Source organism: Mustela nigripes, chromosome X, assembly GCF_022355385.1.
Source record: "Mustela nigripes isolate SB6536 chromosome X, MUSNIG.SB6536, whole genome shotgun sequence".
Lineage (NCBI taxonomy): Eukaryota > Metazoa > Chordata > Mammalia > Carnivora > Mustelidae > Mustela > Mustela nigripes.
This window is the reverse complement of record NC_081575.1, coordinates 109,528,138-109,555,844: the sequence shown is the minus strand read 5'-3', so window position 1 is coordinate 109,555,844 and position 27,707 is coordinate 109,528,138. Positions and strand designations below refer to the sequence as shown.

At 44.9% G+C, this 27,707-nt stretch overlaps 1 protein-coding gene and 1 pseudogene across 5 annotated transcripts in view; one reads left to right on the top strand and one right to left on the bottom strand.

Annotated features, from left to right (window-relative positions):
* Nucleotides 1-425: 425 nt before the first annotated feature.
* ADGRG2 (adhesion G protein-coupled receptor G2) overlaps nt 426-27,707 on the bottom strand; it is a 139,071-nt gene continuing 111,789 nt past the window's right edge. For 3 of the 5 annotated variants that reach the window (XM_059386122.1, XM_059386124.1, XM_059386123.1), the window contains 14 exons: nt 22,574-22,956; nt 20,713-20,884; nt 20,373-20,529; nt 19,355-19,498; nt 18,239-18,361; nt 17,544-17,589; nt 17,320-17,423; nt 15,662-15,783; nt 13,819-14,087; nt 11,078-11,177; nt 10,247-10,530; nt 7,849-7,950; nt 6,085-6,237; nt 426-2,176 (listed from right to left, as the gene is read on the bottom strand). In XM_059386122.1, the coding sequence (XP_059242105.1) occupies nt 1,992-2,176; nt 6,085-6,237; nt 7,849-7,950; nt 10,247-10,530; nt 11,078-11,177; nt 13,819-14,087; nt 15,662-15,783; nt 17,320-17,423; nt 17,544-17,589; nt 18,239-18,361; nt 19,355-19,498; nt 20,373-20,529; nt 20,713-20,884; nt 22,574-22,956 (2,344 nt within the window). In that variant the 3' untranslated portion in view covers nt 426-1,991. Of the gene's footprint in view, nt 2,177-6,084; nt 6,238-7,848; nt 7,951-8,757; nt 8,820-10,246; nt 10,531-11,077; nt 11,178-13,818; nt 14,088-15,661; nt 15,784-17,319; nt 17,424-17,543; nt 17,590-18,238; nt 18,362-19,354; nt 19,499-20,372; nt 20,530-20,712; nt 20,885-22,573; nt 22,957-27,707 lie in introns of those variants that run through there. The other 2 variants (XM_059386125.1, XM_059386126.1) reach the window with 2 other exon arrangements.
* LOC132008000 (U4 spliceosomal RNA) lies at nt 15,391-15,497 on the top strand (annotated as a pseudogene).

Below are 27,707 nucleotides of genomic sequence, written 5' to 3'. Positions count from 1 at the left end.
AGCATCACAGGAGCGACTGCTCAAAGACCTCTTACGGAATCAAGGCCAGCTTCCCCCAGCTGTGGCTCCCCGACACTCATCAGGTCCCCCAGAAGCCCCAAATCCTGTCTTCCCCTTCTCGAAATCCTACTGCTCAATGCTGAGGATGCGGAGACATGGAGGAAAGGGATCCAAATCCGGGGCTGCGAAGGCCGATGGCAACATGTGTTAAAAAGGGAGGCTTGAAAGACTGTACGGGAAAAATGAAAAAGAGACCTCAGGAACTGATCTCATGGGGAGGAACCTTGCTCTAGCCTCACAGTCACTGTGTGTCTGCTGTTTGCCAGAAGATGTTCCCGTTGCGTTCCTCCGTGTCAGGCCACTCACACGCCACGCCGCCGGGGAAGGAGATCACGATCGCCTTCTCTCAGTGAAAGCTTTCAAACTCGAAGGACTGAACTACAAATTTATTTTGGCGATCTTAACATTTTTGTCGATTCTGACATAAATACAAGACAATTAAATAAATCAGAGAAGAAATATTGCAAAGGCAAATCAGCACTCACAGAGGTGTATTACATTATTACAATGGTTACCTGGGGCTACGACCTTCCCTTGAAATATATGCGAGGGAACTGTAGTGAAAGACCTAACTACAGGGTTTTGCAAGGTTCCTCATCAGGACACTCCTGAGGTGTAGCTCAGGCCGCTATAGCCAGGAAGCACGATAAACCCTCTGTAACTAAGAGCAATCAGGGTTTGATACATATGGAAACAATAGCATTGCAGGATAGTTCACGCTCCCAACAGCTGCTCCCCCTTGTCACTATACATTCTTCAAGACTTGACACCTTTTAAAAAACAATCGTAAGTCTGGCTGGCCCAGAATGTACCAGTCATGACAACTAAAGTACTATGCAGTTGCCTTTTAAAGAACAGCAATAGGATTTTTTTTTTCTTCATCTACCTCTCCTTTAAAAGGGAATCAATCCTACTCTCCTCCCCTTGTCTGAAAGGCTCTGGGGATGTGAGAAGTGGCGGTGTACGGATCTCCTCCACATTCACAATTTTCCTGACAGATGGTCTAGATCACGGTTCCATCCCTCTCTGTGGCCAAGGTACTAGGTGAAACATCTTGGTGCAGGTTCCATAATCTGCTGACTAGGAATGAGGTCAGGAGATGGGCACTGGGATTGGCTGCCACGTTTGTTGTACACTTGGTGCCCTACACAAGGGTGCACCCAAGAGGATACGTGGGGCTAAAATATGCCCCCCCACTTTGTCTGCCAAACCATGAGCACTCCGGGCTGTGTCTGCCCGGGGAGTGGGGGCACATTTTTCCAACTTGCTCAAAGGCACTAATGAGCTAATTGTGGCACTGTCATTTTTTCCAGTTGGGCTGGCACCATTATTTCTTGATTTCAGTGAAGCTTCCGTATTTCACATCCCATATAATCTCCAAAAGGAGCTTTAGAATTCACTGAACCAGCAAGGATTTTCTGAATTATCACATTAGACACAATAACACAACCACGATTCTACAAAGAAATTAATTTACACAGTAGAAAATAAATACAAGAAATGTAGAAGATATTTGACATGGGGGTCACTAGAATTTAGCTTATTTACAACAAAGGCATGCACAACTGAACTCACCAACAGGCTGAAGTCAACAGTTGCTTTATCGGACCTTATCATAGATGACTCGGCCTCTTTAGAATACGGCTAGAAATGAACTACTTTGATTTTAAACGAGTCTTATTCTTACTGTATTGTTTAAACCCAACCTTCTTTTAAAATGAAGGTTAAAAACCAGATGGCAAATGTCTAAAAACCATGGATAATGTCTTGGGTTTCCTCTTCCAATAACCATTGCCCTCAATTAGCATATGTTCCTCCAGAGGTTGCTGAGTATAAAATTAGTTGATTTTCACACATCTCACATTGTGTAAAAGGTAAAATTGGACATTTTCACACTGTCAAGCATCATGCTTTGTTTTTGGAAAAAGGAATCACATTTGCTCAATAAAGTGTAAACTTCCCCGCTTTGAAGTCCTTCTGAGAGCGATACGGCTTTTACCGTTGCACACATCTTCTTTCTCAGTAAACATGTGCTGTTTTCCAGTGAAATCATGAAGGCACACATCTCCATTCTGAACACTGAAAGAAACACCATTCTTCTCCATTGAAGCATTCCCTATAGAAGGAAAAACAAATCTAGTGTCACAAAGTATCCACAAAAAGCAATTAAAAAATAAACACAGTTAAATCCCTTTGCTCTGAAGTAGGCACATGTAGTACGTGTTTTCTTTTTTAAATATATAATATTATGTTGTATAGAAACTAGAGAATGTGTTAGAAACCTGTTCTCTATGGCAATTTTTTTTTAATGAAATGGTCAGATATGAAGGAAAATAATATATTTGATTGGAAAAGGCCAATTTCCTAACTCTGGTTAATCATAAGAAGTAGTAGCTTGTGAACAGCATGACCTAATGTAATATTCTGGTCTCCCCCAAAAGATTAAGGTTAACAGAGATCCCATATGTCCCCTTATGAAGTTCTTGGTTCCTTAAGATTCCTATAAAATAGGGTGCCTGGGTGGCTCAGCTGGTTAAGCAACTGCCTTCAGCTCAGGTCATGATCCCGGGGTCCCAGGATCAAGTCCTGCCTAGGGCTCCCAGCTCCACGGGGAGTCTGCTTCTCCCTCTCACCTTCTCCTCGCTCATGCTCTCACTCTCTCTCTCTCTCTCTCTCTCTCTCAAATAAATAAATAAAATCTTAAAAAAATATATTTCTATAAAATAAAACTTTGTACCAGAGACTGAGAGCAAAAATAGTCATGGGCAAGACAAAACTAGCTCTGGTAGACTAAATCAGCCCCTCTGACTAAATCAGGTCAGGCCTGATTCCCACGAGGAAATGACCAATTTATTACAACCTCAGAGTCCACGCCAGGGTGCAGCTGGACATCCTGGAGACATTGTAGTTTTGACCTGGGCCTCCCACATTGCAAGCAGGCTCTTAACTCTGTGTGTGCAGGAAGCACGAAACCATAGCTGCTAAGACCCTCCGGCTACTTGGCACTATCCTCCTGAACATTATCCTACTAGAAGACAACGTAGAAAACCAAATACCGGGACGCCTGGGTTGTGTAGTCAGTTGAGTGACTGACTCATGGTTTCGGCTCAGGCTGTGATCTCAGGGTTCTGAGATCGAGTCCCGTGTCAGACTCTATGCTCAGTGCAATCTGCTTGAGATTCTTTCTCCCTCTGGCTCTGTCCCTTCCACTTGTACGATCTCCCTCTCTCTAAAATAAGTAAATAAATCTTAAAAACAGAAAGCTGAATAAGTCCATTTTTTAGTTCATGCTATAATCATCACAATCATGACTAACAGTGTTGAGAACCATGTAAGTATTATCTCATGACATTGCGCACTGGGTGCTTTTATTATCCCCATTCCACAGACAATGAAACTAAGGTTTCAGGAATCAAGTGTTTTGTACAAGGTTTTGTGTGGCTCAGAACTGATGGAGTCAACACGTTTCTTTCAAAATGTGAGCTTGTGGACGCCTCCCCACCCCGCCGTGCAGAATGAGATAGCCGCTCACGCAAAATCAGATAGGTGACGGGGCGCCTGGGTGGCTCAGTGGGTTGAGCCGCTGCCTTCGGCTCAGGTCATGATCTCAGGGTCCTGGGATCGAGTCCCGCATCGGGCTCTCTGCTCTGCAGGGAGCCTGCTTCCTCCTCTCCCTCTCTCTGCCTGCCTGTCTGCCTGCTTGTGATCTCTGTCTGTCAAATAAATAAATAAAATCTTTAAAAAAAAAAAATCAGATAGGTGACATTCGCACAAACTAGGTGATGGATATGGTCAACACAGCCCAAATAGGGCGTGTGACCATCTGAGGCCAGCTGTCCTGCTTTAGGCATTTTGGTTTGAGGACATATTCCTGCAGGGACGATCTGACCTGGTGAAATAAACCATTAAGCTTCCACCTTCTTTTTTGGAGTGGCCCATCGTATCCCTCATCCACCGCAGATCCTGGTGTGCAGCCCGAGGAGTCAGGGATGCCCATTTGATGAGCTTGCTACATGGTATTAAAAACTCGGCCGTTCCGGTGGCGAAAAATCTACCCCCACCCTCACTGTCGGCCACCAAAAACAGCTGTGTCAAATCAGCCGTGTCAAACAGCTGCACAAAAATGTATTGCTTCTATCAAATCTGACTGCCCGAAATATGGCAACACAGGCTAGGCAAGTGAGGCTTCATCGGTGAGTTGTTTCTAGAATATGGAAAACTCTGGCTTTAAGAGCACCAAACACTTCTGTCCAAGCCAACAGGCTTTCCAACATGTTGTAATTGCGAGGATTCAGGATGGCTTACCTCACACCTCTGAGTTCTCGGCTTTGAACTTGCTTTTTCATGCTAACTTCCCAGCCAGTCTTAATCACTACTGCCTCTGCTCTCTTTACTTAGTCATTCCCCATGGAGCCATTTGTCCTAGAACTCAGAGCTCTTACCCTGACAACTGCAGTAAGGAGCTAAGGCCAAATGGTAGGTGTTTTCCATCTTCTACAATAATGGTTCTCAGTGAAGGGGAGGTGGGTGATTTTACCCCTCAGGGGACATTTCGCAATGTCTGAAGACATTTTTGGTTGTCACAGCTGGAGGTGAGGGGGCAGGTATGCCTGGTATCTGGTGGGTGGAAACCAGGGATGTTGCTAAACATCCCCCCAACCCCCAACCGCATGGGACAGGCTTCCCCCCCCCCCTCCCAAAACCAAACAGTTACCTAGCTCCAAATGTCATCTGTGCCAAGGTTGAGAAACCTCGACTTAGAGGGATCCTATTGAACTTTTAAAATTCTCTATAAACCAGCAGGGCCTCCCATCTTTAGGAGATTAGAATATAATTAAAATAATTATATTAAATTAAATTGATTGAATAATTAATATCCTAACACAATGAATAAAGGCAAATTCTCCAGGGAAGGCGACAGTATATGAGCAGAAATAGATGTTTTTATGAAAATGCTAAAGATGTATTAAGAAGCCAAAGACGAATGAAGTACATAAGCCTTTATGAGTAATGGACAGCCCCAGTGTATGAAAGAAAGAAAATATAATGGAAGTTTCAGCTAGAAATGTCAGAATTAGTATAAGGAGGCGTTGCAGCAAAAACCTATTCATATACTGGCGACACACATGGTTCCTGGAACTGGCCTCAATTCATCCTGGCAGTGTTTGATACATTAATAGGGATCTGGGCACTGCCACCAGGCAGCCATGCTGTGGAAAAGAATGGACAAACACAACAAGCAAAAAATAGGAAGGTTTAAAAGTATTGAAAATATGTATGATTCCAGATGTACTATAAAAATCAATATGGGGGCGCCTAGGTGATCTCAGGGTCCTGGGATCGAGTCCCGTGTCGGGCTCTCTGCTCAGCAGGAAGCCTGCTTCCTCCTCTCTCTCTCTCTGCCTGCCTCTCTGCCTACTTGTGATCTCTCTCTCTCTGTCAAATAAATAAATAAATAATCTTTAAAAAAAAAATCAATATGGTCTCGGGCACCTGGGTGGCTCAGTGGGTTAAGCTGCTGCCTTCGTCTCGGGTCATGATCTCAGGGTCCTGGGATCGAGTCCCATATCAGGCTCTCTGCTCAGCGGGGAGCCTGCTTCCCCCCCTTCTCTCTCTCTGCCTGCCTCTCTGCCTACTTATGATATCTCTCTGTCAAATAAATAAAATCTTTTTTAAAAAAATCAATATGGTCTTAACTATGTTCTGTACAGCTTATACAGCAGGAGCACAGCACTGAGGTTTCTGGGCAGCCCTTAAATTAGGGTTTGCAACGTGAAACATTTTAGGTCATCATGAAGTCCCATCATGAAAAACTAAACCTTAAAAAAAAACTGCTTTTCCGGTATTTGCTCTCAACTGAATACATCTGAGTTAGTAAACTTTCTGTTCCGTAAGGGAGCCGCATTTCGATCCACTCGTCATAGGTACTTTTTCTCTCTGCTTAGCAAAAATGCCTCGAAAGGAGAAAACTACTTTAATAAAACAAACACTGGTTTGAGAAGTACTACGTTGAGGGATACGTACCGTTCCCGCTCGCAAGGCCCGAGCAATCGGTATTCACCAGCAGCGTGGTGGAGTGCGTGGAGTTACTGTTTGACTGTAAGGAATTTGAAGAGCTGGACACTCCTTGGTTTACAGTCTGCTTCTTTAAACCATTAGTAGCAGTTTTACTCCAGTCTACAGCAGAATAAGCATTTCAGAGAAATAGGGCGGAATGTTGAAGCTCAAATGCAAGAGACAGATCACAGTGGAACTCGTTCTTGCAACCCATCTCACTGCCTCTTCTTACAAAGGAGTCACACACTTCACTAATTGTGTGATCAAATGTGTGTGCATGTCAGACTATTTACCTTTTTGTCCTCTAAAGGACCATCTAGTTAAAAGTAGCCTACATTCAGGCCACGCTGATTTGATTGTGTCTATAGATAGCCGCTGAATTAGGCACTGCCCCAGAGCTGAGGATGGTCTTAAGAAGAACACAAGATTAGGGGTGCCTGGTGGCTCAGTGGGTTAAAGCCGCTCAGTGGGTTAAAGCCTCTGCCTTCGGCTCAGATCATGATCCTAGGATCCTGGGATCCAGCCCCGGCATCAGGCTCTCTGCTCAGCGGGGAGCCTGCTTCCCCATCTCTCTCTGCCTGCCTCTCTGCCTACTTGTGATCTCTGTCTATCAAATAAATAAATAAAATCTTTAAAAAAAAGAAGAAGAACACAAGATGGGGCTCCTGCCTGCCTGGCTCAGGGGGTTAAGCATCTGCCTTCAGCTTGGGTCATGATCCCGGGGTTCTGGGATGGAGTCCTGCATCAGGCTCCCTGCTCAGTGGGGAGTCTGCTTCTCCCTCTCCCTGTACAGCTTGCCCTGCATGTGTGCTCTGACTCTCTCTCTCAAAGGAATAAATAAAATCTTTAAAAAAGGAACACAAGAACTGTGTTGTGGCGATGGGTGGCTCTTATATGACTTAACAGGACCAGACTATATGTATTGCCATTTTCTGAGGGCAAATCTACTGCCAGCAGGCCTCTGCTGTACGGTAAAGGTGGCATTCATGTAAAAGGAATTTATATTTTCAAACAGTACTTCAGTTTTCTTATCTTCTTGAAAAGGAGCCATTTGCTCTGCAACACAGGGCACGCCTGAAAATAACTTCAAAATAACCAAGGTATGCTAAAACTCCTACACGACGTCTGGCCCACTAACAAATTAAGCACCAGACAACCAGGACCTGTAGAAAAAAACATTTGAGCCAAAGGTGGTTTTTTTTTTTGGTCTTTTCAAATAAGAAACTAATATGCTCTATTAAAGAATTATAGAATTCTTTTAATGCTTTTAAGTCCAGTTCGTTGACATATAGTGCACTATTAGTTTCAGGGGTACGCCATAGTGACTTAGCCCTTCCACACGTGCTGAGAGCTCATCCCGGACACATGCTCTCCAGAGTCCTCATCACCTGTTTCACCCCCCCCCCCCCCCGCCCAGGTTGAGCCAATGCTTACCAAGTTCTAAAGGGAAATAAGACAAATGACTTCGGAGAAACGGAAAACCTGAGCTCAAAAGGAAAAATTGACCTCTCGTTTCATTTAAGAACCAATGAGCCCGTTAATCCTACTGTTCACAAAATTCCCAGATTATAAGCAATTACTTTTTAATTCACCACAGCTTTTTCCCCTAATGTTCACAATTGGAATCCGTTCATTGATTTCCTGATCCGACAGCCCTCTGGCATGGATTGCTTTAGATCTTAACTTCTGTCTTTTCCTCAAGATTTAAGGGAGAAAAAGGTCAATCTTTACCAGAATTTTCAGCCAGCCGTAACTTTCCACAACAAAGATACCGCCTCCATTGCTTTCTGACGTTCTCTTTTGCTACGCAGTAAAAGATGAATATGAAAAATCCTATGGAGGAGAAATAAACAAACCAACCTGTAATGTAATCCCAGACTGAGACCTGAGCTTCCTTTGCACAAAGATAAAATCTTTGGCAGCCATAGGCAAAGTGAAATTTTGCAAATTGGAAAAAAAAAAAAAAAAGTTCAAAGCGTTTAGAAAGTCTGCTATTGGAAGGCACCCTGAAGAGACTCTCTTTGTAAGATAAAAACTTATGAGAGGAATGGTAACTCCCTGTTTCCGAAATTCAACGGTCTCTCCTCTCATATCCTATCCTTGGCATTCTCGATCTTTCCAAGTACAAGTCCTCCACTCCCCTCAGGATGCCAGCTCAGACCTAGGCTCCTCCTTCTCACGCTTCCATATTTATGTTCCGTCTTCATGCCCTGTCAAGTGCCACATCCTCCTGGCTCTCAAAGCCCCAGTTCCTCTTCTCCGGCCCTCAGCAGAGTCCTTTGCCTGGGCCCTTCCCTCGTCCTCCCAAGCCCGGTGCCCCACAGTGATGCCCTTGTCTGCCTTCCAGGCTCCCTCTAATCTGTTCAAGGAAATTTCCCACTGGTGTCCTGGCCACAAAGAGAGCAACACTACAGACGTGAAGAAGGACTCGGGTTCTGCCTCCTCCTAACCCACCTTCTTCCTGGTCCTGCAACACAGGGCCCCAAGCTACTACCACGGCTCAAGGCTTTTGCCCATAAATATTTACCGAATGAAGGGGCGACTTCTGAACTCTCCATCTCCTGAAACCCCAATCGATCTTGTAAAATCTTCCTTTTAAGGGTCAGGTTTCCTTCCAGTACACTACACGTGCCCATCCTGGAACCTGCCATCTTGACTACCGCTCACCCCTCTTTATCGGCCACCCTTGGGCAGCCCGTTGGCTGCAGAAGAGGAAAAATGGCAGGTATGAGAGCGATCCAGATGGGCCTACCTAAGTCCCAACTCAGAACCTACACTCAGCTTTCCTAAACCCCAAAGCCCAGTGAATTAGGCTTCAATTCCCTTTTGTAAATGAAGGGACGCATTCCTTTCATTTATTCCTATTCAAATGAGAAGACATTCTGGGGGAAATGAAGAGCGAGAAGCAGGATCGGTTTCCGCAACAAATATGAGGATAGGTACCTTGCTTTTGTGTTTGTGATTAGTGTGATTTGGGCATATTTCTTTTTTTCTTTTAGCACGCCATTATGGCACATAAAACTTTCCTGTTTAATACTATGTAGTAGAACACCTGGATATACTATTGTTTAATACTATGTATAACACCTGGATATACTAGTTCAGGAACTGATACATTGTGAGTTAAAATTAACAGGGGCGCCTGGGATCTTGATCTTGATCCTCAGCCCCTCCTCTCTCTCTCTCTCTCTCTCTCTCTCTCTCAAATAATAAATAAATCTCTAAATACACAAAATCTTTTTTTAAAAAAATCTAACAAACCATGTAACCAACAAGTATATTAAATGGCTTCCTCCAAATGAGGCATTTGAATTCAATCTCAGCTTGGGATTTCTTTGAAAACCGGCAAAACCATCTACTGCCAGAAAGAACTGCTGGGTGGGCGGGGAGGACCCTGTGGGAGCTAGGAGCTAAGAACAACAGGAAGGAAAAGATGAAACAGGGAGACCAGGATGAATGGAAAGGCATCCCAGCAGATTTGGAATAAAAGGAAACCAAGGGAGGGCGCCGGGGTGGCTCAGTGGGTTGAGCCGCTGCCTTCGGCTCAGGTCATGATCTCAGGGTCCTGGGATCGAGCCCCGCATTGGGCTCTCTGCTCAGCAGGGATTTTGCTTCTCCTTCTCTCTCTGCCTGCCTCTCTGCCTACTTGTGATCTCTCTCTGTCAAATAAATAAATAAAAATCTTTAAAAGAAAAAAAAAAGGAAACCAAGGGACATGAATTATCGTTATTGTTATGTAAACCTATTAGCCTGCTTAGCATTTAATGCCCAAATACCTCCATTGAAAATTAATTAGTGCTGACAAATCTTTTATACAGTTAATAAGAGTCACTGGGCCTGGCTGTGGCCACTTGGCTCTATCTTTTGACTTCAGGTTTCTCATTGTCTTCACATCAAACAGATCTAGAAGGCAGGCGCAGCCAGAAGTCGCTGGGACATTTGTGGTTATGGAGGAGGAGGAAAAAAGTACCCGTTTCTTCCAAGGATCTCCAAGCCCCCTTTTCCGGAGATGAATCTGTTTTCAACAAGTCTTAAGCTCCGAAATGAGCCACTTCAAAGATACTCTAACTCTTAGACATTGTCAGCTCGACTGGGATCATTCATGCCCGGCTGGCGCTGTAGAGCTCACCTTGTAAGGTGTTAAAGATGGCGAAGAGATACATGAAAGTGACGTTAACTGGTCCCCAGGCGAAGAAGGCAAAACCCCAAGTAATGCCCAGTAAAAACGTAAGGCCGGCAACGCTCCTGAGGTCTTGAATACTGGTTTTCCGCTGGGCTCCCAGTTGTTTCTTCTTTTTAATTCGACAGAGCTGAACCAGGACCACGATGAACATGCTGACGTTCAGCAAAAATATCACACAGAAATATCCCACAACTGTAATATAGAATACAGCATTGCTGTTGATCCAGCAACTGGAATTTGGGGGGAAAAACAATGGGGAACATATTACAGTGCTGAAATATGGTTCAAAATGATACAATGAATCTTTATCGTTTTACTGAGACATCTCCTAAAAGTATAAGAGAAAAAAAAAAGATAAAACCGCCTGCCCTCCAACCACCACTTAAAGCTCAAAGGAAAAAAACAAAACAAAACACGAGGAGTTTATTTTAGGACGCTTGGTGATTAGAAGTATTTAAAACTTATTCTTTGGAAACATTCAGGATTTTATCCCCTTTAAATCTTAGCAACTCTATCCATGAGTCTTTACTGGTAGCTAGTATTTCCTTTTTATCAGAGGCTTAGAAAAGTATTTTCAAAATACTTCCAATTCGTTTTTTTTATACTTAAGTAGGAGCGTGGCATTTCTGACTAGCTTATCTCATTACACACATAACTGAGAAGACTGGATTTTATTAGGATGAGAGTTGGAGTCGATACGCCGATTACATACTCCACTTTCTTGGAGAATTCTGTTTTCCAGTTCACTTAACATTCCCTCAGGGGCTTTGTACTCACAAGTCATCAGGTGAGCCATTGGGGAATTTCCCATAGGATCCGAGGCCATAGTTACTTGGGGATATAGCCAAGACGATGGTCACGACCACAGCTGGTACCCCTGGGGGATGGGAAAACATCAGTCACACGGAGTTCTAGTAACCAAGGTGTTGAAAAGAAAGACTGGAGATCACGTTCTATTTTCTTCAGGTAGCAGACTGGTGAGCTGTTCGGCAAACCCTGCTTCTCCTTCTCCTTGGCACGCGGCTGGACCTCTCCCAGCCTGCTTTGCAGCTCGGTGTATGTGGCCACGTTACCAGGTTATGGCCAATGAGATATTGACAAAAGTGCTCTGCTCTACCTCTATGCTTGTCCCACAGAAACTTCCTATAGGAGATCCTCCACTCTTTCTTCTCTCAAATTCATGGCAACTTTGGAAGCCCTGTCCTGAGGGAGAGTTTCCAATACCTTGGATCCTGACTAACCTCGAGACCACAGACCTCTCTGGTCCTGCTAACTGGACTGTGTGTGAGAAATTATCTTCTTCTGAGGTTTTTTGTTGTTGTTGTTTTTGGTCGGCTACAGTAGCTCGAGTTACCCTTAACTTACACACACCTGGAATGTAATTTTGAGGCTCAGATGGCCAGCAAAGTAAAAGACTCGGAAATGTAAACAACAGAGTAGGGTTATCAGCCACTCCTGGCAAATCTTCCATTATGAACCCCAAATCCTTCACTGATTATCTGGAACCCACTGACGGACTGGGGAGCAGACCCGGTTGATCTGGGGGTGCTGACTGCCGCCATACTGGCTCTTTCAAGGGCTTACTGGTGCTTCCACAAAGCAGCAGCACAATGAGAAGGCTCTTCCCAGTTTAAAATGGCATTGGGTTGGGAAGGAATCCCTTTCACCCCCATCCCATCACCCCTCAGCCGACTCCATGCAGACAGCTCACACTCTGGGCATAAAGACCAGCCTGACATCCAATCTCAAGTGTCTGGGAAATAAAAAAACAATTCTTCCTCATAAGTTGGGGCACCTGGTACAGTGTAACATAATATTTCATTGAATTCTTTTGTATTTGTACCTTACAGAGACACTAATATACGATGACTTCCTAAGTGAAACACTTTCCTAAAAAGAAAATCCTGGGGTCGTGGAACTTGTCCAGGACCGAGAATGTGGCCGTTTGATATTCCACAAAGACTGAATCCATGCCCAATGTCAGAAGCGGTGCTTGATTTTTCTAGGAAGAAGCGATTCATCTCTCTGGAAAGATGTTCTGTTATTCTTGACAGAGATATAATGACAGGTGGTTGACAAGGGTGGTAAAGGGTCTGCGGTACTGCTGTGTAGAGAACAGCTGAAGGAATATTTAGCCTGAGAAAGAAGACACGGAGGGATGGCGGCTCTAATTCAGTGGAAAGGACACGCATGAGAAATCAGAAAGCCCAGCAGGGCTGCTCTCAAACTATGTGAATTGGGTAAACCACGTCATCACTTTAAGCTGGTTTCCTTACCTGGTGTTAGCAATAAACTGCCTTGTGGTAACTTCACAGGCTTCTCTTTCATGGGGTTACTTATATGAAAATACATGGAAAAACAGGGCATTTTTCACAGTGTTCTATACTACTTGTAGATTATCGAAAGGGCTCATTCGCAGAGAGGAATCAGCTTATTATTTTTTTGCCTCACAAAGCAAAAATAAGACCACTGGGTGAGTGCCGCCGGAGAGCCAAGTGAACTTAATGGGAAATCAGAGCTGTAGGGCTTTAGAAAATGGTTATTGGCTGCTTCGTAAGGTATTAAAAACCAGACAACAGACCTAGAATTGAGTCACTTATGGCAAGCCCCGGGTCATGAAACTGAGACTTGACTTAATTACAATTTCAGCTCTCCCAGAAATGGAATCTTAAACCGGGAATCACATTATTAGCGCTAGTTAGGTAATCTGCCTGATGGACACTTCTGTTATCCCCTAAAGGAAAGCAACCTGGCCATAACAAACTTGCTTTTTTGCCTAGCATAACTTGGTTATTCCTGTTTCCTTTTGCCTGTCAACATCTTTCCTTTTGTACAACTCCTTTTTTTTTTTTAAGATTTTATTTATTTATTTTATTTGTTTGACAGAGATCACAAATAGGCAGAGTCATGCAAAGAGAGAGGAGGAAGCAGGCTCCCTGCTGAGCAGAGACACCCCTCCCCCATGCAGGGCTTGATCCCAAGACCCTGGGATCATGGCCTGAGCCGAAGGCAGAGGCTTTAACCCACTGAGCCACCCAGGTGCCCCTGTACAGCTCCTTTCTGTCTGCTAAACTGGATGCTATTGATTCATGAATTCCCTGAATAGAGCTAATAAGATCTGTAAAATTTAGCCAGTTGAATTTTTTCTTTTTTTAACAAAGATAATGAGCTCCCTAATAACAGAAGTGTTCAAGCACAGGTTAGATTACCTGTAGGGTTATGACATCGAGACCCACACTGGGCTCTGCACTCAGCACAGAGTCTGCTCAAGGTTCTCTCTCCCTCTCCCTCTGCCCGCCCCTCTAAAACAAATAGACAAATCCTGAAAAAGAAAAAAGAGAGAGAGACTGGACAAGGTTGCCCTTTGGGCAGGGCACCATTTAAGGACAATGCAGCTGTTTAAGAAACCTGCTAAGTAGGACCTGCTTTACTATTGTCTCTACCTGATGAAAAACCAGAATAGCACAGCAAGAGCTTTGGAGAAAGCCCAGGCAATGTGCAAGCCAAATTATACATACCCCAACCAACAATGCAGAATTTGAGGATGTATTTCCGGATGTAAGTATTAAACACTTTCACAAGGGCCAGATACATGTGGAATGCTTCCAGGCCCATCCAGGTGAATGAGACCAACAGAAAATAGTGCAGAAACACAGCCACGGAGATGCAGAGGCCTCGCATGTCGTACAGAGCTATCCACGAGTCCAAGAGGAACACCAGGTTCAGTAGGAGCAGAGCCGCACACAGCTGGATGAGGATTTTGGAAGGATAATCCCTCCGAAGCTTCCTAAAAGGAGAGGACAAGAAAAGAATTAGCACCGCAATCTGACAAGCCTTATGTGAGCATATCTAAGAAATGTATTTGTGTTCTTTGGTCAAGGTCTGTATGCCTCAATTTCTTCCCTGTGTGTGTCCCGGTGGGGCTGGGGGCAGGCATTAAAACTCAGCAACCCAAAGAGCAACAAAGGAAAACCCGAAACAGAGTATCTGCTGTCCTAACAATATGGAAAATCTCTATTCACAGTTCCGGAGAACCTTTCACGTGCTGACGGCTGACCCATCCTTTTAAGTAATTTGTAGTGGAATCGATCGAGTGCCCACCCTCATTTCTCCCCAAATGACTTTGAAAAGCACTGCTGTTGCTTCTCCTACATTCAGATCTTCAAAACCGAACCAGATCCCCTATTATGCTATTAGTTAAAATGAGATCATGGAAAGAAGAGTTTAAACTATAGCTAAATGAAAGAGGCAGAGGAAATCAGAGCGAACTGATGACATGTGCATGTCTATGTGTGAGAAATTGGACCTGGTAAAATCATTCTGAGTCATGGCTGGCCTGATGGTCATTTAGTCTCATTAATCCTATTAACCCTCAGTTTGGCACTGCAAGTCAATTTCTACATTTCCTAAGCAGTGTCCAAAATCCAAACCCCAGAACTTACATACTCTTTAATTTAGTTAATGTATTGAAAGTGCCTATTTTCTTGTTTTCCCAACAGAATTTGTTGGAATCCGCCCCCCACACACCCCCCCACATTCCAAAATGACCAAAGGGACCCTTCCTGTAAGCCAAGAAGAAGATGCCATTATTTGTAATGCATTCTGGTTGGACTTACAAAACTGCACTCATGAAATATCGATCTTTTTCAGGGAGGTCTTATGCCTCTTATTCTTCTTCATCCTCATACCTGCTACTGTTTTTAATCTTTTGTTTACTCAGTATGACTTAGAAACTCAGTAACTTGAGAGCTCTTATGCTGTAGGCAAAGCTATGGTCTATCATCAGATGAGAAGCTCTTGAGTTTCAAGGTCTGCCTCCATCTTTCATTTTACACCTGATGTCAGCTAGGCAGCAGGCATCATTCTAGGGTAAAAAGATGATTAAGACACAACCTCTGGGGCACCTGGGTGGCTCAGTGGGTTAAAGCCTCTGCCTTCGGCTCAGGTCATGATCCCAGGGTCCTGGGATCGAGCCCTGCATCGGGCTCTCTGCTCAGCAGGGAGCCTGCTTCCCTTCCTCTCTCTGCCTGCCTCTCTGCCTACTTGTGGTCTCTCTGTCAAATAAATAAATAAAATCTTTTTTTAAAAAAAGCTTTGCACAGTGGCAGTATTGTAGCCAATGAGGTTTATCCGAGGCGTGATTATTGCTAATTAAAAAAAAAAAAAAAAAAAAGACAATCTCTGCCTTCACTAAGTGTACAAACTAGTAGAAGGAAGTAAGCATTTTAACCAAAAAGTCCCACGAAGTTTCGCATACAGGTGGCACCACTGGATGGTAAGCCAAGGAGCACACATAATACATTTTGGCAGTGGAGATGGGTGCTGCATCCTACACCCCAAGTGTCTTGTGTGGATACTCACTCAAAGGCTAAGTAGGTTACCAGAGTAACTGACAGAAAAATTGATGAAAGCCCACAACCAATATAGGTGATAAACGTCAGAGCCATCATCTGAGAAGGTGGCAAGGATGTCCGAGATAGATCCTGCAAAATAAAACACTGCTTTCAAGACCAAATATTTTCAATACATTAAAGAGCCATGGTTTACATTTATTATTATAAACCAATAATAACCAGTAATAATAATATTATTAGAGTATTCGAAGTGCCCATCCATAGTTTAGTCAACAAACCTACAAGGTAGACCCAATTATTATCATCACATAAAAATAGTGAAACCGAGGCCCAGAGAGGGTCAATAATTTGCCCAAGGGCACCCAAGTATGAAATGGAGGAGCCGGGCCCCAAATTCTGGTCTGGTGGACTCCATAGCCCATGTATGTGAGAGGTACAGCCGGTTTCATTCCACTTTCCCAGAGCAGCCACCCGACCAGCCTCCTTGGCCAGCTGTCAGTGTTGGGAAGAGAATCCGTCCGGTCAGTGAGGCGGCTGCTTACGATGCACTGGGAAAGCACTGGGCTAGGAGCCTAATGACCTGAATTTGGCTTCAGACTCTTACACTTCTTAGTTCTATTACTAGGACACTGGCCATCCAAAGTCTTAATTCCAGCTTCCTATAACAGTAACAACACCCCATTCCGCCTGTCTCATAGGACTGTTGGAGAGATTACATAAGAAAACTGAGGACAGAGCTTTTTATGAAAAAAGCAATGTTTTTAAAGATTTTGTTTATTTGACAGAGACACAGCAAGCAAGGGAACATAAGCAGGGGGAGGGGGAGAGGGAGAAGCAGGCTTCTTGCCAAACAGGGAGCCGGATGCGGGGCTCAATCCCAGGACCCTGGGATCATGACCAGAGCCAAAGGCATGACTGAGCCACCCAGACGCCCTTTATGAAAAATTTAAACTGCGGTGCCTGGGTGGCTCAGTTGGTGAAACATCTGCCTGGCTCTGGTCATGATCTCAGGGTCTTAGATCCAGTCCTGTGTCGGGCTCCCTGCTGGGCAGGGAGCCTGCTTCTCCCTCTCCTGCCCGCTCCAGCTCTCTCTCTTTCTCTCTCTCAAATAAATAAATAAAATCTTTAAAAAAAAAAAAAAAAAGGAGGGTTTAAAGGGCAATGCAAACTAAACAATTTTTCTTACCCATTTTAATCTGAATCCCCTAGGCGCTGTTATTTAAAAGAGGAAAATTTATGCGTAAAAATAGACTGGGGGAAAAACAAACATTCCACTGTCAAATACTATCTTTCTTTTTCTTTTCTTAAAAAGATTTTATTTACTTGAGAGAGAGACAGAGAGAAAGAGAGCACAAGCAGGGGGAGCCACAGAGGGAGAAGCAGGCTCCCCGCTGAGCAGGGAGGCTGACACGCCCGAGGCTTGATCCCAGAACCCTGGAATCATGACCTGACCTGAGAGCAGACACTAAACTGACTGAGCCATCCCAGCACTCCAAGTTATCTTTCAAGTGCATTTGCTCATTGGAGGAGTAATTTCATTGTTTTGTAAGTTTGCTACAATATCCTATCTGCTGATCAAATTCATCCATCACATTAGACATCATGTCGGGACGCCTGGCTGCCCCGCAGACCCAGAGTCAAAAGCCATGTAGCATGGGTCATTACCAGTAGGACGCCAAAGCTTGTAAGGTGGCTGCACGTACAGACGGTCTCGTTCTGCTTCCTGTCTTTCACAGAGCAGCCATCCGACGACCAGCCTCCTCGGCCACCTGGTGGTATTAGGAAGAGTATCTGTCCCGTCAGCGAGGCCATGGTCTCAATGATTGCCCCTTCTTCCTCTTCTCCACCCCCGCCCACTCGAGACTGAAAAAGGTACGACTGGTACCTACCATTTCTGCCCAAGTCCCAAAATACACATCTCACGGTTAAGTCATCCTGCCGTGGAAAGATAAGTGACAAATAATCAATTCATGGAACTGAAAAAACTGAAAAGCAATTGGAAAAACAGTATGAAATTTTCAAATTGCAGAATCTCATTCTTGATACTGGGAGAATTCTTATTGTATTCTAGTCCCTAGCAGCAAGTGCATCCCTCATAGGTCAGCACTCCTTAAACTCAGCCGTTGTGCACAGGAACCACCTTGAGGCCTTGCTGAAATGCACGTTCTGATTCCAGGGATCAGCATGGGGCCTCAAAGTGGGCATTTCTCACAAGTGCCCAGCTGATGGTGAAGGTACAGGCCTGCAGACCAGACGTTGAGTAGTATGGTCACAGATACTGTTCAATCTAAACGGAAATGAGAGATGTTTTCCCTTTGGGGGTGAGAATCAGACCTGTAGCCGCAGATCTTAATGCACTAAACTAGACAGTAGCTGGCTTTTGTGCTGCACCTTCTTGGGAATGAGGTGATCAGTTATTAGGCAGGCTAAAACCCAGCAGAGCGACCCTATGATCCTAGCCTCACACGCTGCCCTTAACCTAGTGTGAGATTCCACTCCATCTCCTTCTTTCAGGCCAAGTCTGACAGATGTGGTTTGCGCAAGCGCATGTGGTCCAAGGAGAGACCAGATGGGCCTCCCACACCTGGCTTGGGGTGATGTGCTTTAAGGTGACCGTCACGTTTCTTGCCAAGTTCTTGACCGTCAGGTTTGCCACGCTGGACGATATGACGTAGCTGATCAGAGAGAGGTTCTCCAGGGCAGGGTCCTAGCACACCAAAGAATCAACAAGATGGCTTTTAGAGCAGGAAGGGACCCTGAAGAACAGGAAGTTCACATGGTTGATTTTATAATCCAGGTGAGAAATTGAAATTGAGGGTCAGGGAGTAACCCCTGGGAAAGTCCCTTTACTCCTTGGTGGACCCACGATTGGAAACAGAGCCTGCTCCGCCATACCGTGCTCTAGCTACTGACGGAAATTTCACAGACCGACAGAACAGGACCCTCAGGAACTGTCAAGAGAATCGAACATGAAGCTGCTTAAACTGTGTGTTCTCAAGCAAGTTAAGCTCTCTGCACTTCCTTGCCCTTATCTGCAAAGTTTGCATAGTGGTTGAATACTTCCTCCCTCACAGGGTCTTTGGGAGGATTAAAGTTAACATTTCCGGGGGGCCTGGGTGGCTCAGTGGGTTAAGCCTCTGCCTTCAGCTCAGGTCATGATCTCAGGGTCCTGGGATGGAGCCCCGCATGGACTCTCTGCTCAGCAGGGAGCTTGCTTCCTCCTCTTTATCTCTGCCTGCCACTCTGCCTACTTGTGGTCTCTGTCTGTCAAATAAATAAATAAAATCTTAAAAAAAAAAAAAAAGTTAACATTTCTGAGTGCACAGTAGCAGGCTAACATTAGTTAGCCTTATTTATCCTTAGGTTCTGTTTAAAAACAAACTGGAAGGGCACTTGGGTGATGGCGAGTGGTTAAGCATCTGACTCCTGGTTTCCGGTCAAGTCATGATCTCAGAGTCAGGAGATGGAGCCCTGTGTTGGACTCTGTGCTCAGCGGGGAGTCTGCGGAGAGTTTTTCTCTCCTTCCCCCTTGGCCCCCTGGCCCATTGCACGCTCTCTCTCTCTCTCTCTCAAATAAACAAATAATCCTCTGAGATAAATAAATCAAAATAAATTGCCGCTTTCGTGGAGAATGAAAAGAAACGAAACTGCCCCCTTCCAAAATAAAACCTAAACCCAAAGCAGTTAGCATTAACCTTACCTGAAACAGGGCAGGTGTTTCAAAGAAGTTAAACTGAATCCTGGAAGCGAGCTCCACATCATTAGCTGGTAAATTACTCATCAGTGATGATGGCAGTGTAATAACACCAATGCTGTTCTCAGGAGGGCGGGTTTCCAGAGAAACCTGAAAATCAAGTAAGAGATAATAAAAATGCCTGGGGCTAGTATAATGAATAGATGGAAAACGTAAGGACTAATTAAGGAGGAGGATCCTGTAAAGGCATTTATTTGTGGTAACCTCTGTCAAATCGGTTATCGTCTCTCTGATTGCTATGAAACTGGAGAGGATGTATAATAGAGAGACAAGTCCTCAGAGCAGGAAAGGGAACATTTTAAAGATATATGGAAACCATCGGAAAGTGTAGGATGTTCTGTGTCAATTATAGCTCAACAAACCTGGGGCTGGGGTGGAGGGCAGGTGCTGAAAACCGTAACTGCAGACACACATCAACTGGCCGCCTGTTAGGGCAAAGTCTTTGTAGAACCACATGCACTAAACTTGAAAAGGGAGAACTATACAAATTAAGTTAAAAGGCAAAAAGGGCAAGACTTGGTCTGACTTGGGCATTGCCAGCCCCAATCCCTCTAATAGGTGGATAGAAAACGCTAGAAGCAGGACTGATACTCAGCTCTGCTACTGACACCAGTGCAGTCCAAATGCTTGTTAAAATACTGAAATTGGTTGGTATGTCCCTGCTCTCTTGCAACTGCCCAGTACCCTCTACTGGACACTTCTCCCCACCTGAGCCCCCCACCTCCCTGCAAAACTTCCATAGTCTAGGTGCCAGAAGGTTAACACTGGGCCCAAGGACCTCTCAGATCCTGCTTCAGCCAAGACCAATGTCCTGTTTCTGATTCTGCGGTGCCGCACTGTTCTAGATGTTAAGTATTTTGAGTATCACCCCTGACTAGAAGCAGTAATTGCCTCCAGCACGAAGTACATGGAGGTTACAATCATAGACAAGAAAAGGGTTTTTTCACAAAGGATTAGGATGTACCTGAAGATTTGCAGGGTCTTGGGCAGCGAAGGTAGTTGTGTCGAAATTACTAGCATTCACTCTGATTACAGCCAGAGCCAAGGAAGGGGAGGTGAGAGTTATGGTCTTGGTGGAAAAATTCAGCTGTAAGCCAATGTCATCTACTATTTTTAGCAATCTGTAAAGACAAGTGGTTCAGATTCAACACTCCCACTTTGTCTTCCCCGCTGGAAGCAGAATATGCAGTAGCAATGTAACAAAACATTATGAATCTTTTCTTGGCTGTAATTAATCCTGATAAGAAGTATCACTGTCGTTAGAGGGTCCCCTCTCCTGAGCACATCAGTTTGCTAATACCTACCTCTGGGCCAGAGGAGCAAGCAAGGCAGGTGGGGAATGAAGGAGTTTGCTGACATGGTTTATCATTTCTCCTGCGAGGTTAGGCTCCAAGCTACCCAAGGACAGAGTCTTTTCCATCTGGGACACTTGACTCTCAAGATCAGAAACACTGATGCTGCTGGTATAAACCATTTCTGCGACAGAGAAGCCAAATCATTTTATGAACATGTACTGGAAAAATCGCTAATAAAGAAAGACAACAGACTCCACGACTCCTAGGTATTTGCCCCAGGGAAAGAAAAACATGTCTCAAGAAGACTTGTTTGTGAATGTTTATAGAGGCTTTTCATTATACCCCCCTAAGCTGGAAACAACCCAAGTGTCTACTAACTAAAGAATGGATAGGGGCGCCTGGGTGGCTCAGTGGGTTAAAACCTCTGCCTTCGGCTCAGATCATGATCCCAGAGTCCTGGGATCGAGCCCCACATCGGACTCTCTGCTCAGCAGGTAGCCTGCTTCCTCCTCTCTCTCTGCCTGCCTCTCTGCTACTTGTGATCTCTGAATGTCAAATAAATAAATAAAATCTTAAAAAAAAAAAAAAGAAAGAAAGGATAAACAAACTGTGATCCCTCCGTACAATGGACTATTATTCAGTAATTAAAACTGATAATTGCAACAATGTAGACAGATCTCCAATTCTCCAATATATTATGTCAACTGAAAGCAGCCAGACCCAAAAGGCTGCATGTTGTATGATTCTGTTCATAAGACATTTTAGAAAAATCAAAAGTATAGGAAAATAAAACAGATCAGTCAGTGGTGGCCAGGGGCTGGGGGTAGTGGATAGGAGTTGACTACAAAGGAACATGAAGGAACTTTGGGGGTGGTGAAAATGTTACGTATCATGATGGTGGTTGAGCGGGTCTGGGTGTTTAATCCAACCTCGTGGAACTATAAAAATTTCATCTATCCACAGATCTGGATGCATTTTATTGTATGTAAATTATACTTCAAAAAACCCAACTGAGGCACCCGGGTGGCTCAGTCTAAAAAAGCATGCGAGGGGCTGCCTTCAGCTTAGGTCATGATCTCAGGGTCCTGAGATTGAGCCCTGCATCGGGCTCTCTGCTCAGTGGGGAGCCTGCTTCCCCCTCTCTCTCTGGCTGCCTCTCTGCCTGCTTGTGATCTCCTCTCTCTCTCTGTGTCAAATAAATAAATAAAATCTTAAAATTAAATTAAATTTAATTTAATTAAAAAAAAATAAAAAAGCATGTGTCTTGATCTCAGGGTCACGAGTTAAAACCCCACATTGGATGTAGACATTATGTAAAAATAAAATCTTTAAAAAAATAGAAGAGGGGTGACTGGGTGGCTCAACTGGTTAAGCATCTGTCTTCGGCTCAGATCAGGATTCTGGGGTCCTGGGATTGAGCCCCGCATCAGGCTCCCTGCTCAGTGGGAAACCTGCTTCTCTCTCTCTCCCATTACCCCTGCTTGTGTTCCCTCCCTCGCTGTCTATCAGATAAATAAATAAAATCTTTAAAAAACAGTAAATAAAGTTCAAAATTTTCCTCTTCAGAATGTTGGAAACTGACCTCATAACCTTTTGTGGAAGAAACAAACCTGTCAACTAACTCGTCTCAATAAAACGGGGTATGTTTGCCTCAGAGCTATTTCTCCACTCTCTTGCTCAAAACAATCAAACTCAGCCATATCTATGTTCTATGAATGTCTGTAGGAAAGCTCTCAAAATCAAGCAGACTTCATAAAAAGAAAGGGTCAACCTGGTCTTATTACAGGTATCTTGACTAGGCAGGCTAGCTCCTGCGTTTGCGGAAGCCAGATTGTAACAAACAGCAGCAGCCTGGCTCCGTCATACTGACCTGTCTTGTCAGGAGGGGAGGTGGCCGTGATGACATCCACAGGGGCAGATGCGGTGGGAGAAGAAAGTGAGGATTTCACAGGTGGCAGTGTCTGGGAAAGATCAGTTTGGGGCGTAGGAGAAGAGATAGTTCCAGAACTGGGAGGCGTATCCATGGCAGAGCTCGAAGCTAGGGGAGCTGAAGGCTGGGGAGAAGGAAGGTGAATCACTTGTGTTGGAGGGCTCTGGGTTAGAGGTGGATGATTTAGAGGTTCACGAAAAGAGAAGGCACTGGAGACCTGGGACAGAATGGTGGCCTGAGGAACAACAGGGATGGAATTGCTAGAAGAAAATGGTGAGCCATCAGGATGACCAGCAAGACATTCAACGGGATCCTGCAGGTCACTGAAAGAAAGAATCAGAGAGAGGCACATGAGAGACAGAAGAGTGAGAGGCTGATCTCCTCTAGCAACCATCCGACACCACCAAGGGGACTTGGCTTTTTCAGGGACCTGCCACTCCCAGCCTCTGCCCAGCATACTTTCTGTGCGCCCTTGCCACTGGCTCCTGCCCCTGCCCGCGTCCACCACTTCGTCCCTGAGAGAGGAATTAGCCAGGAGGGATGCTGTTTTATGAATTTCCAGTTCTGGATGACTCATTCACCACTGCTCTCAGGCTCTTATCCTTTATTACTTATCACTCAGCTGAAGAGATCTTGTAACAACACTTCTGTGTGCTTCTGGGGGAGGGGAGCTCTTACATGCTATCACCAACCTAGTTGATGTTCATGTATTAGGAACCTGTCTTAGGGTTTATTTTTTTTTTTTTTTTAAGATTTTACAAAATGTATTCTCAAAAAAATAGAATCACGCGCCCAAACTGTTCTTAACATACTGGAAAGTTTTCTAAAAACTAGGTGCCCGGGTGGCTTAGTCAGTTAAGGGTCTGTCTTCTGCTCCGCTAATGATCCCAGGGTCCTGGGATCGAGCCCTACATTGGGCTCCCTGCTCAGCAGGGAGCCTGCTTCTCCCTCTCTCCCTCGCTGTTCCCCCTGCTTGTGCTTTCTGTCAAGTAAATAAATAAAATCTTTAAAAAATTTTCCTAAAAACTTAAATACCAAAATATCATTTTCCTTGACTATTTGAATCTACATTAATAAAACTGACTCATCATTTTTAGAACAATTGAGTTTACTCTGAAGTGAAAGCATCTCCATTTCAAAACCGTATCTGTCTATAATAAATTCACAAACGCTTATGTCAATTCAGTATTAACACAGGGTACAAAAGGGTATGGCATAAATTGAAAAGCCAGCTCCAAATTTACCAATAACCGTAAAATGTTTTTCAGATTTTTCCCGTAGTTTTTGCAAAGTACATTAATTCTGTAGATTATACTTACAATCTTCTGTGTATTGACCCATATTAGAAAAATGTGCAAAAATAATAATTATTGATTTGGATAATGGACTTTTTTATTTCAGCAAGTTCTCATACTGGTCCTAGTGAGTCACAAGTAAGTCTTTCTTTGCCATGAAACCTCTAATTTAGCTCACTCACATGCAGTGTGATATTAGCTGGGATAGGTAAATCACACTGCCTTTTTTTTTTCCTTTGACCTACTGATTTGTTTCAAGAAAATCTTTTTTTTTTTTTAAGATTATTTATTTATTTATTTGACAGACGGAGATCACAAGCAGGCAGAGAGGCAGGCAGAGAGAAAAGAGGAAACAGGCTCCCTGCTGAGCAGAGAGCCTGATGTGGGGCTTGATCCCAGGACCCTGAGATCATGACCCAAGTCGAAGGCAGAGGCTTAACCCACTGAGCCACCCAGGCGCCCCTCGTTTCAAGAAAGTCTTGAACTGAAGTTAATAATACATAAACTTTTGTGAAGCCGATGAATAGAGGAATCTGTCTGAATTGATCTTATACCACTATAGTGCAGCGTGAGGCTAACTGGCACATAGTGAGTGGCCAGGAAATGTTCATTGATTAAAAAATGGATTAAGGGGGTGCCAGGGTGGCTCAGTCATTAAGTGTCTGCCGTCAGCTCAGGTCATGATCCCAGGGTCCCTGAACGAGCCTACATCAGGCTCCCTGCTCAGTGGGAAGCCTGCTTCTCCCTCTTCCACTCCCCTTGCTTGTGTTCCCTCTTCACTCTCTCTCTCTCTCTCTCTCTCTCTGTCAAATAAATAAATAAATCAATCTTTAAAAACAAAACAAAACAAAAAAAAACACAAGAATTAAGCAGGGGCCATAGGGTCCGCAGCTTATAAATCAGCTATGCCTCAGTACTGCTTTAGCTCAGTGGTTCTCAACCTAGGCCATACCTGAGAAAACCCAGATGACTTTAAAAAATATACAGAGATTTCCGTGGCCTACTCCTCAGCGGCTGCTTCAGCTGGTCTTGGTGCAGGGGTGAGGCCCCCAGGCCCATATATTTTCATGGCATGCAAGGTTGAGAAGAACTCATATACTCTCCAGATCCACCAGTCCTGGAGGGTGGGGGGGGGGCGGGGGGAGCAACCAGAGGGGGCCACAAACTATTACCTAGGGAAGCCTCTGACAGATCTAGTTTTAGGTGATGACTTAGGAGCACCCACTAGAACGTGTCCTCAGAGCTTCTCTGGGGTGAGAGGCAGGAATACTGTGTTGAGGAACCCGAGGTGGGTCCTACCCGTAACAAGAAATGCTGGCTCAGTCTAGTCTGGCCCGACACCCGCAGGAGGCCTCTCAACACAGCCTGAGGTTAAGGGGAGGCAGTATGGACGAAAGGGCGCCAGACAGACACAGAACTGAGGAGTCAAGAAGCCTTGGCTGAGGCTCTGGCTCTCATTAGTCCTCTAGGTGACCCACCCCAGTTCCCTGAGACTCCATTCTCTGAACCGTATACTGCAGCCACTCACTGGGCCAAGTCATGGCAAAGGTGCTTTGCAGAGTATAAATGACATTTTCTTCTTATGTCTGGGGGTCTGCAGCAACCCGATCCCCCCGGCACGAGCAGTCCCATTCACCGGGATCTGCCAGGAAGAGGCTACCCTCTCTCTCTGATGCTCTTGGCACTTGGGCTACTCAAAGTCCTGGCTCCGTGGAGAGAGGCACGGGGTGGGGAGGGGGGGGGGGGGGCCGGGGGCGGGCAGTGCCCACTACGCGTTAGGAACCTCAGAGCCTGCAGCCCCGGGGTGGGGCTCCCTTCCCCAGCCCACTCGGGTGGACTCTCCAGGGGGGTTGCGGGTATCCGTGTTTGCTGCTACGCGCTTCTCCTCCAACATGCAGCCTCCATCCGATAGACTGTGCTTGCCTTAAAGAATTCTTACACATATACACCCATATCGTCACCACCCAGATGAAGAGAGAGCACTTCCAGCACCCAGGAAGGCCACCTTGACATATCAGTAGGTTTTAAAAGGGCCCAAAGTGGCTCAGTCAGTTAAATGTCTGCCTTACACTCAGGTCGTGATCTCGGGGTCCTCCGCTTGAGCCCCATGACAGGCTCCCCACTCAGAGGGTAGTCTGCTTCTCCCTCTCCCTCTGCCCCTCCCCCTGCGTGTGTGCTTGCTCTCAAATAAATAAAATCTTGTTAAAAATTTAAAAATGGGGCACCTGGGTGGCTCAGTTGGCTACGCGCCTGCCTTCGGCTCAGGGCATGATCTCAGGGTTGTGAGATCAAGCCCTACATCAGGCTCTGTGTTCAACAGGGAGTCTGCTTCTCCCTCTCTGCTCCCCTCCCCCACCCCCATGCTCTCAGTTGCTCTCAAAAAAAAAAAAAATCAACCCATCGAGGAATCCTGAAAAAAATCCACAAACCTGGGCTATACCCCAGACCAATAATAACATCACCATTTCCGAGAGTGGGAAGCAGGCAGGGGCGTTTTTCAAACTCCTCGAATGATTCCAATGAGCATCCGGGGCTGAGAAGCACTGCTCTGTGGGCTCGACCCCACTACGCAGTTAGGTCCCTGAACCAGCAGCACTGGCTTCACCTGGGGACTTGTTAGAAATACAGCACCTCAGGTCTTTCCCAGACCTCCTGGACCAGAATTTTAACAAGATCCTCTGTGACCGACACGCACAGTAACCTCTGACAACTGCTGACTGGGCTCACGTCCTCATTTTCCAGAGGAGGAACCTGAGGTTTATTTCTACGGATAAAGAAGCAACCACTGGATACACAGTGACCTGAGGACAGAGCCCTAGCCAGACAATGAGCTTGTGCTCTGCCTCCTTCTCTGTGTCCTGCGGCTTCTTCCTCACAGCAATTTGAATGGACAACCCCCAGCGGTCTGTGGGGCTTCCTCAAAAGAGCTATGATTTCTTCATCTGATCTGGTACTTCTAGAAATTCCATCTCTCGAATGGGCCTCAAACCTCCAGCTTCATGGTGCATTTTAAGCTAAAACTTACATATTCTTTACTTTTTATTATAGAAAGTGCTATAAATCCTAAACTAGAGTTCTTTAGCTATTCCTTGAGTCCAATGTCTTACTATATCCCAGAAATACAGCCCACACCGGGCAGACAGGCTACAGTTAGCCTTTTGTTCCCATATGAAAAGGTTTACATTGGAAAATGTATGTCCTTTTGTCCAAATACAAATTTTACCCAATTGTAAGAAAGTACAGAAAATGCTACAAAGAAAAAAAAAAGGAATAGTAAGCAAAATATCCCCCATGATGACAGTACCTAGGCCAGTCACTGAGAACCCCTGTGACTATTCTCATTTATTCACTTCCGAGTTTTTTCTGTGTATATTTATATACACCCGTGATGACGTCACCCATGACTTTGGGGTCATCTGCCTCCCAGCTTCCGTCCATCACAGGGCTGAGTTTAAGGCAGTCATTGTCAACATTGGTTGCACATTAGAATCGCTGAGGGGGCTTTTAAAACCCTTGATCCCTGGACTGTGTTCCAGACCAAATAAATCAGAATCGCTGAGGGTGGGAGACTGGAAATCGGGATTTTCAAAAAATTCTTCAATGGAATTAATTTGAGGCTTATAGAAACCCTGCAAAAAATAACACAGAGTTCCTTATACCCCTTACTCAGCTTCCCTCGATGTTAACATCTAATGTCTGGAATTGGAACCAAATAGCTATCAACGTTTAACATATTCCAAAGATGGCATCTCAAATCACTGAGGAAAAGACAGACTTTT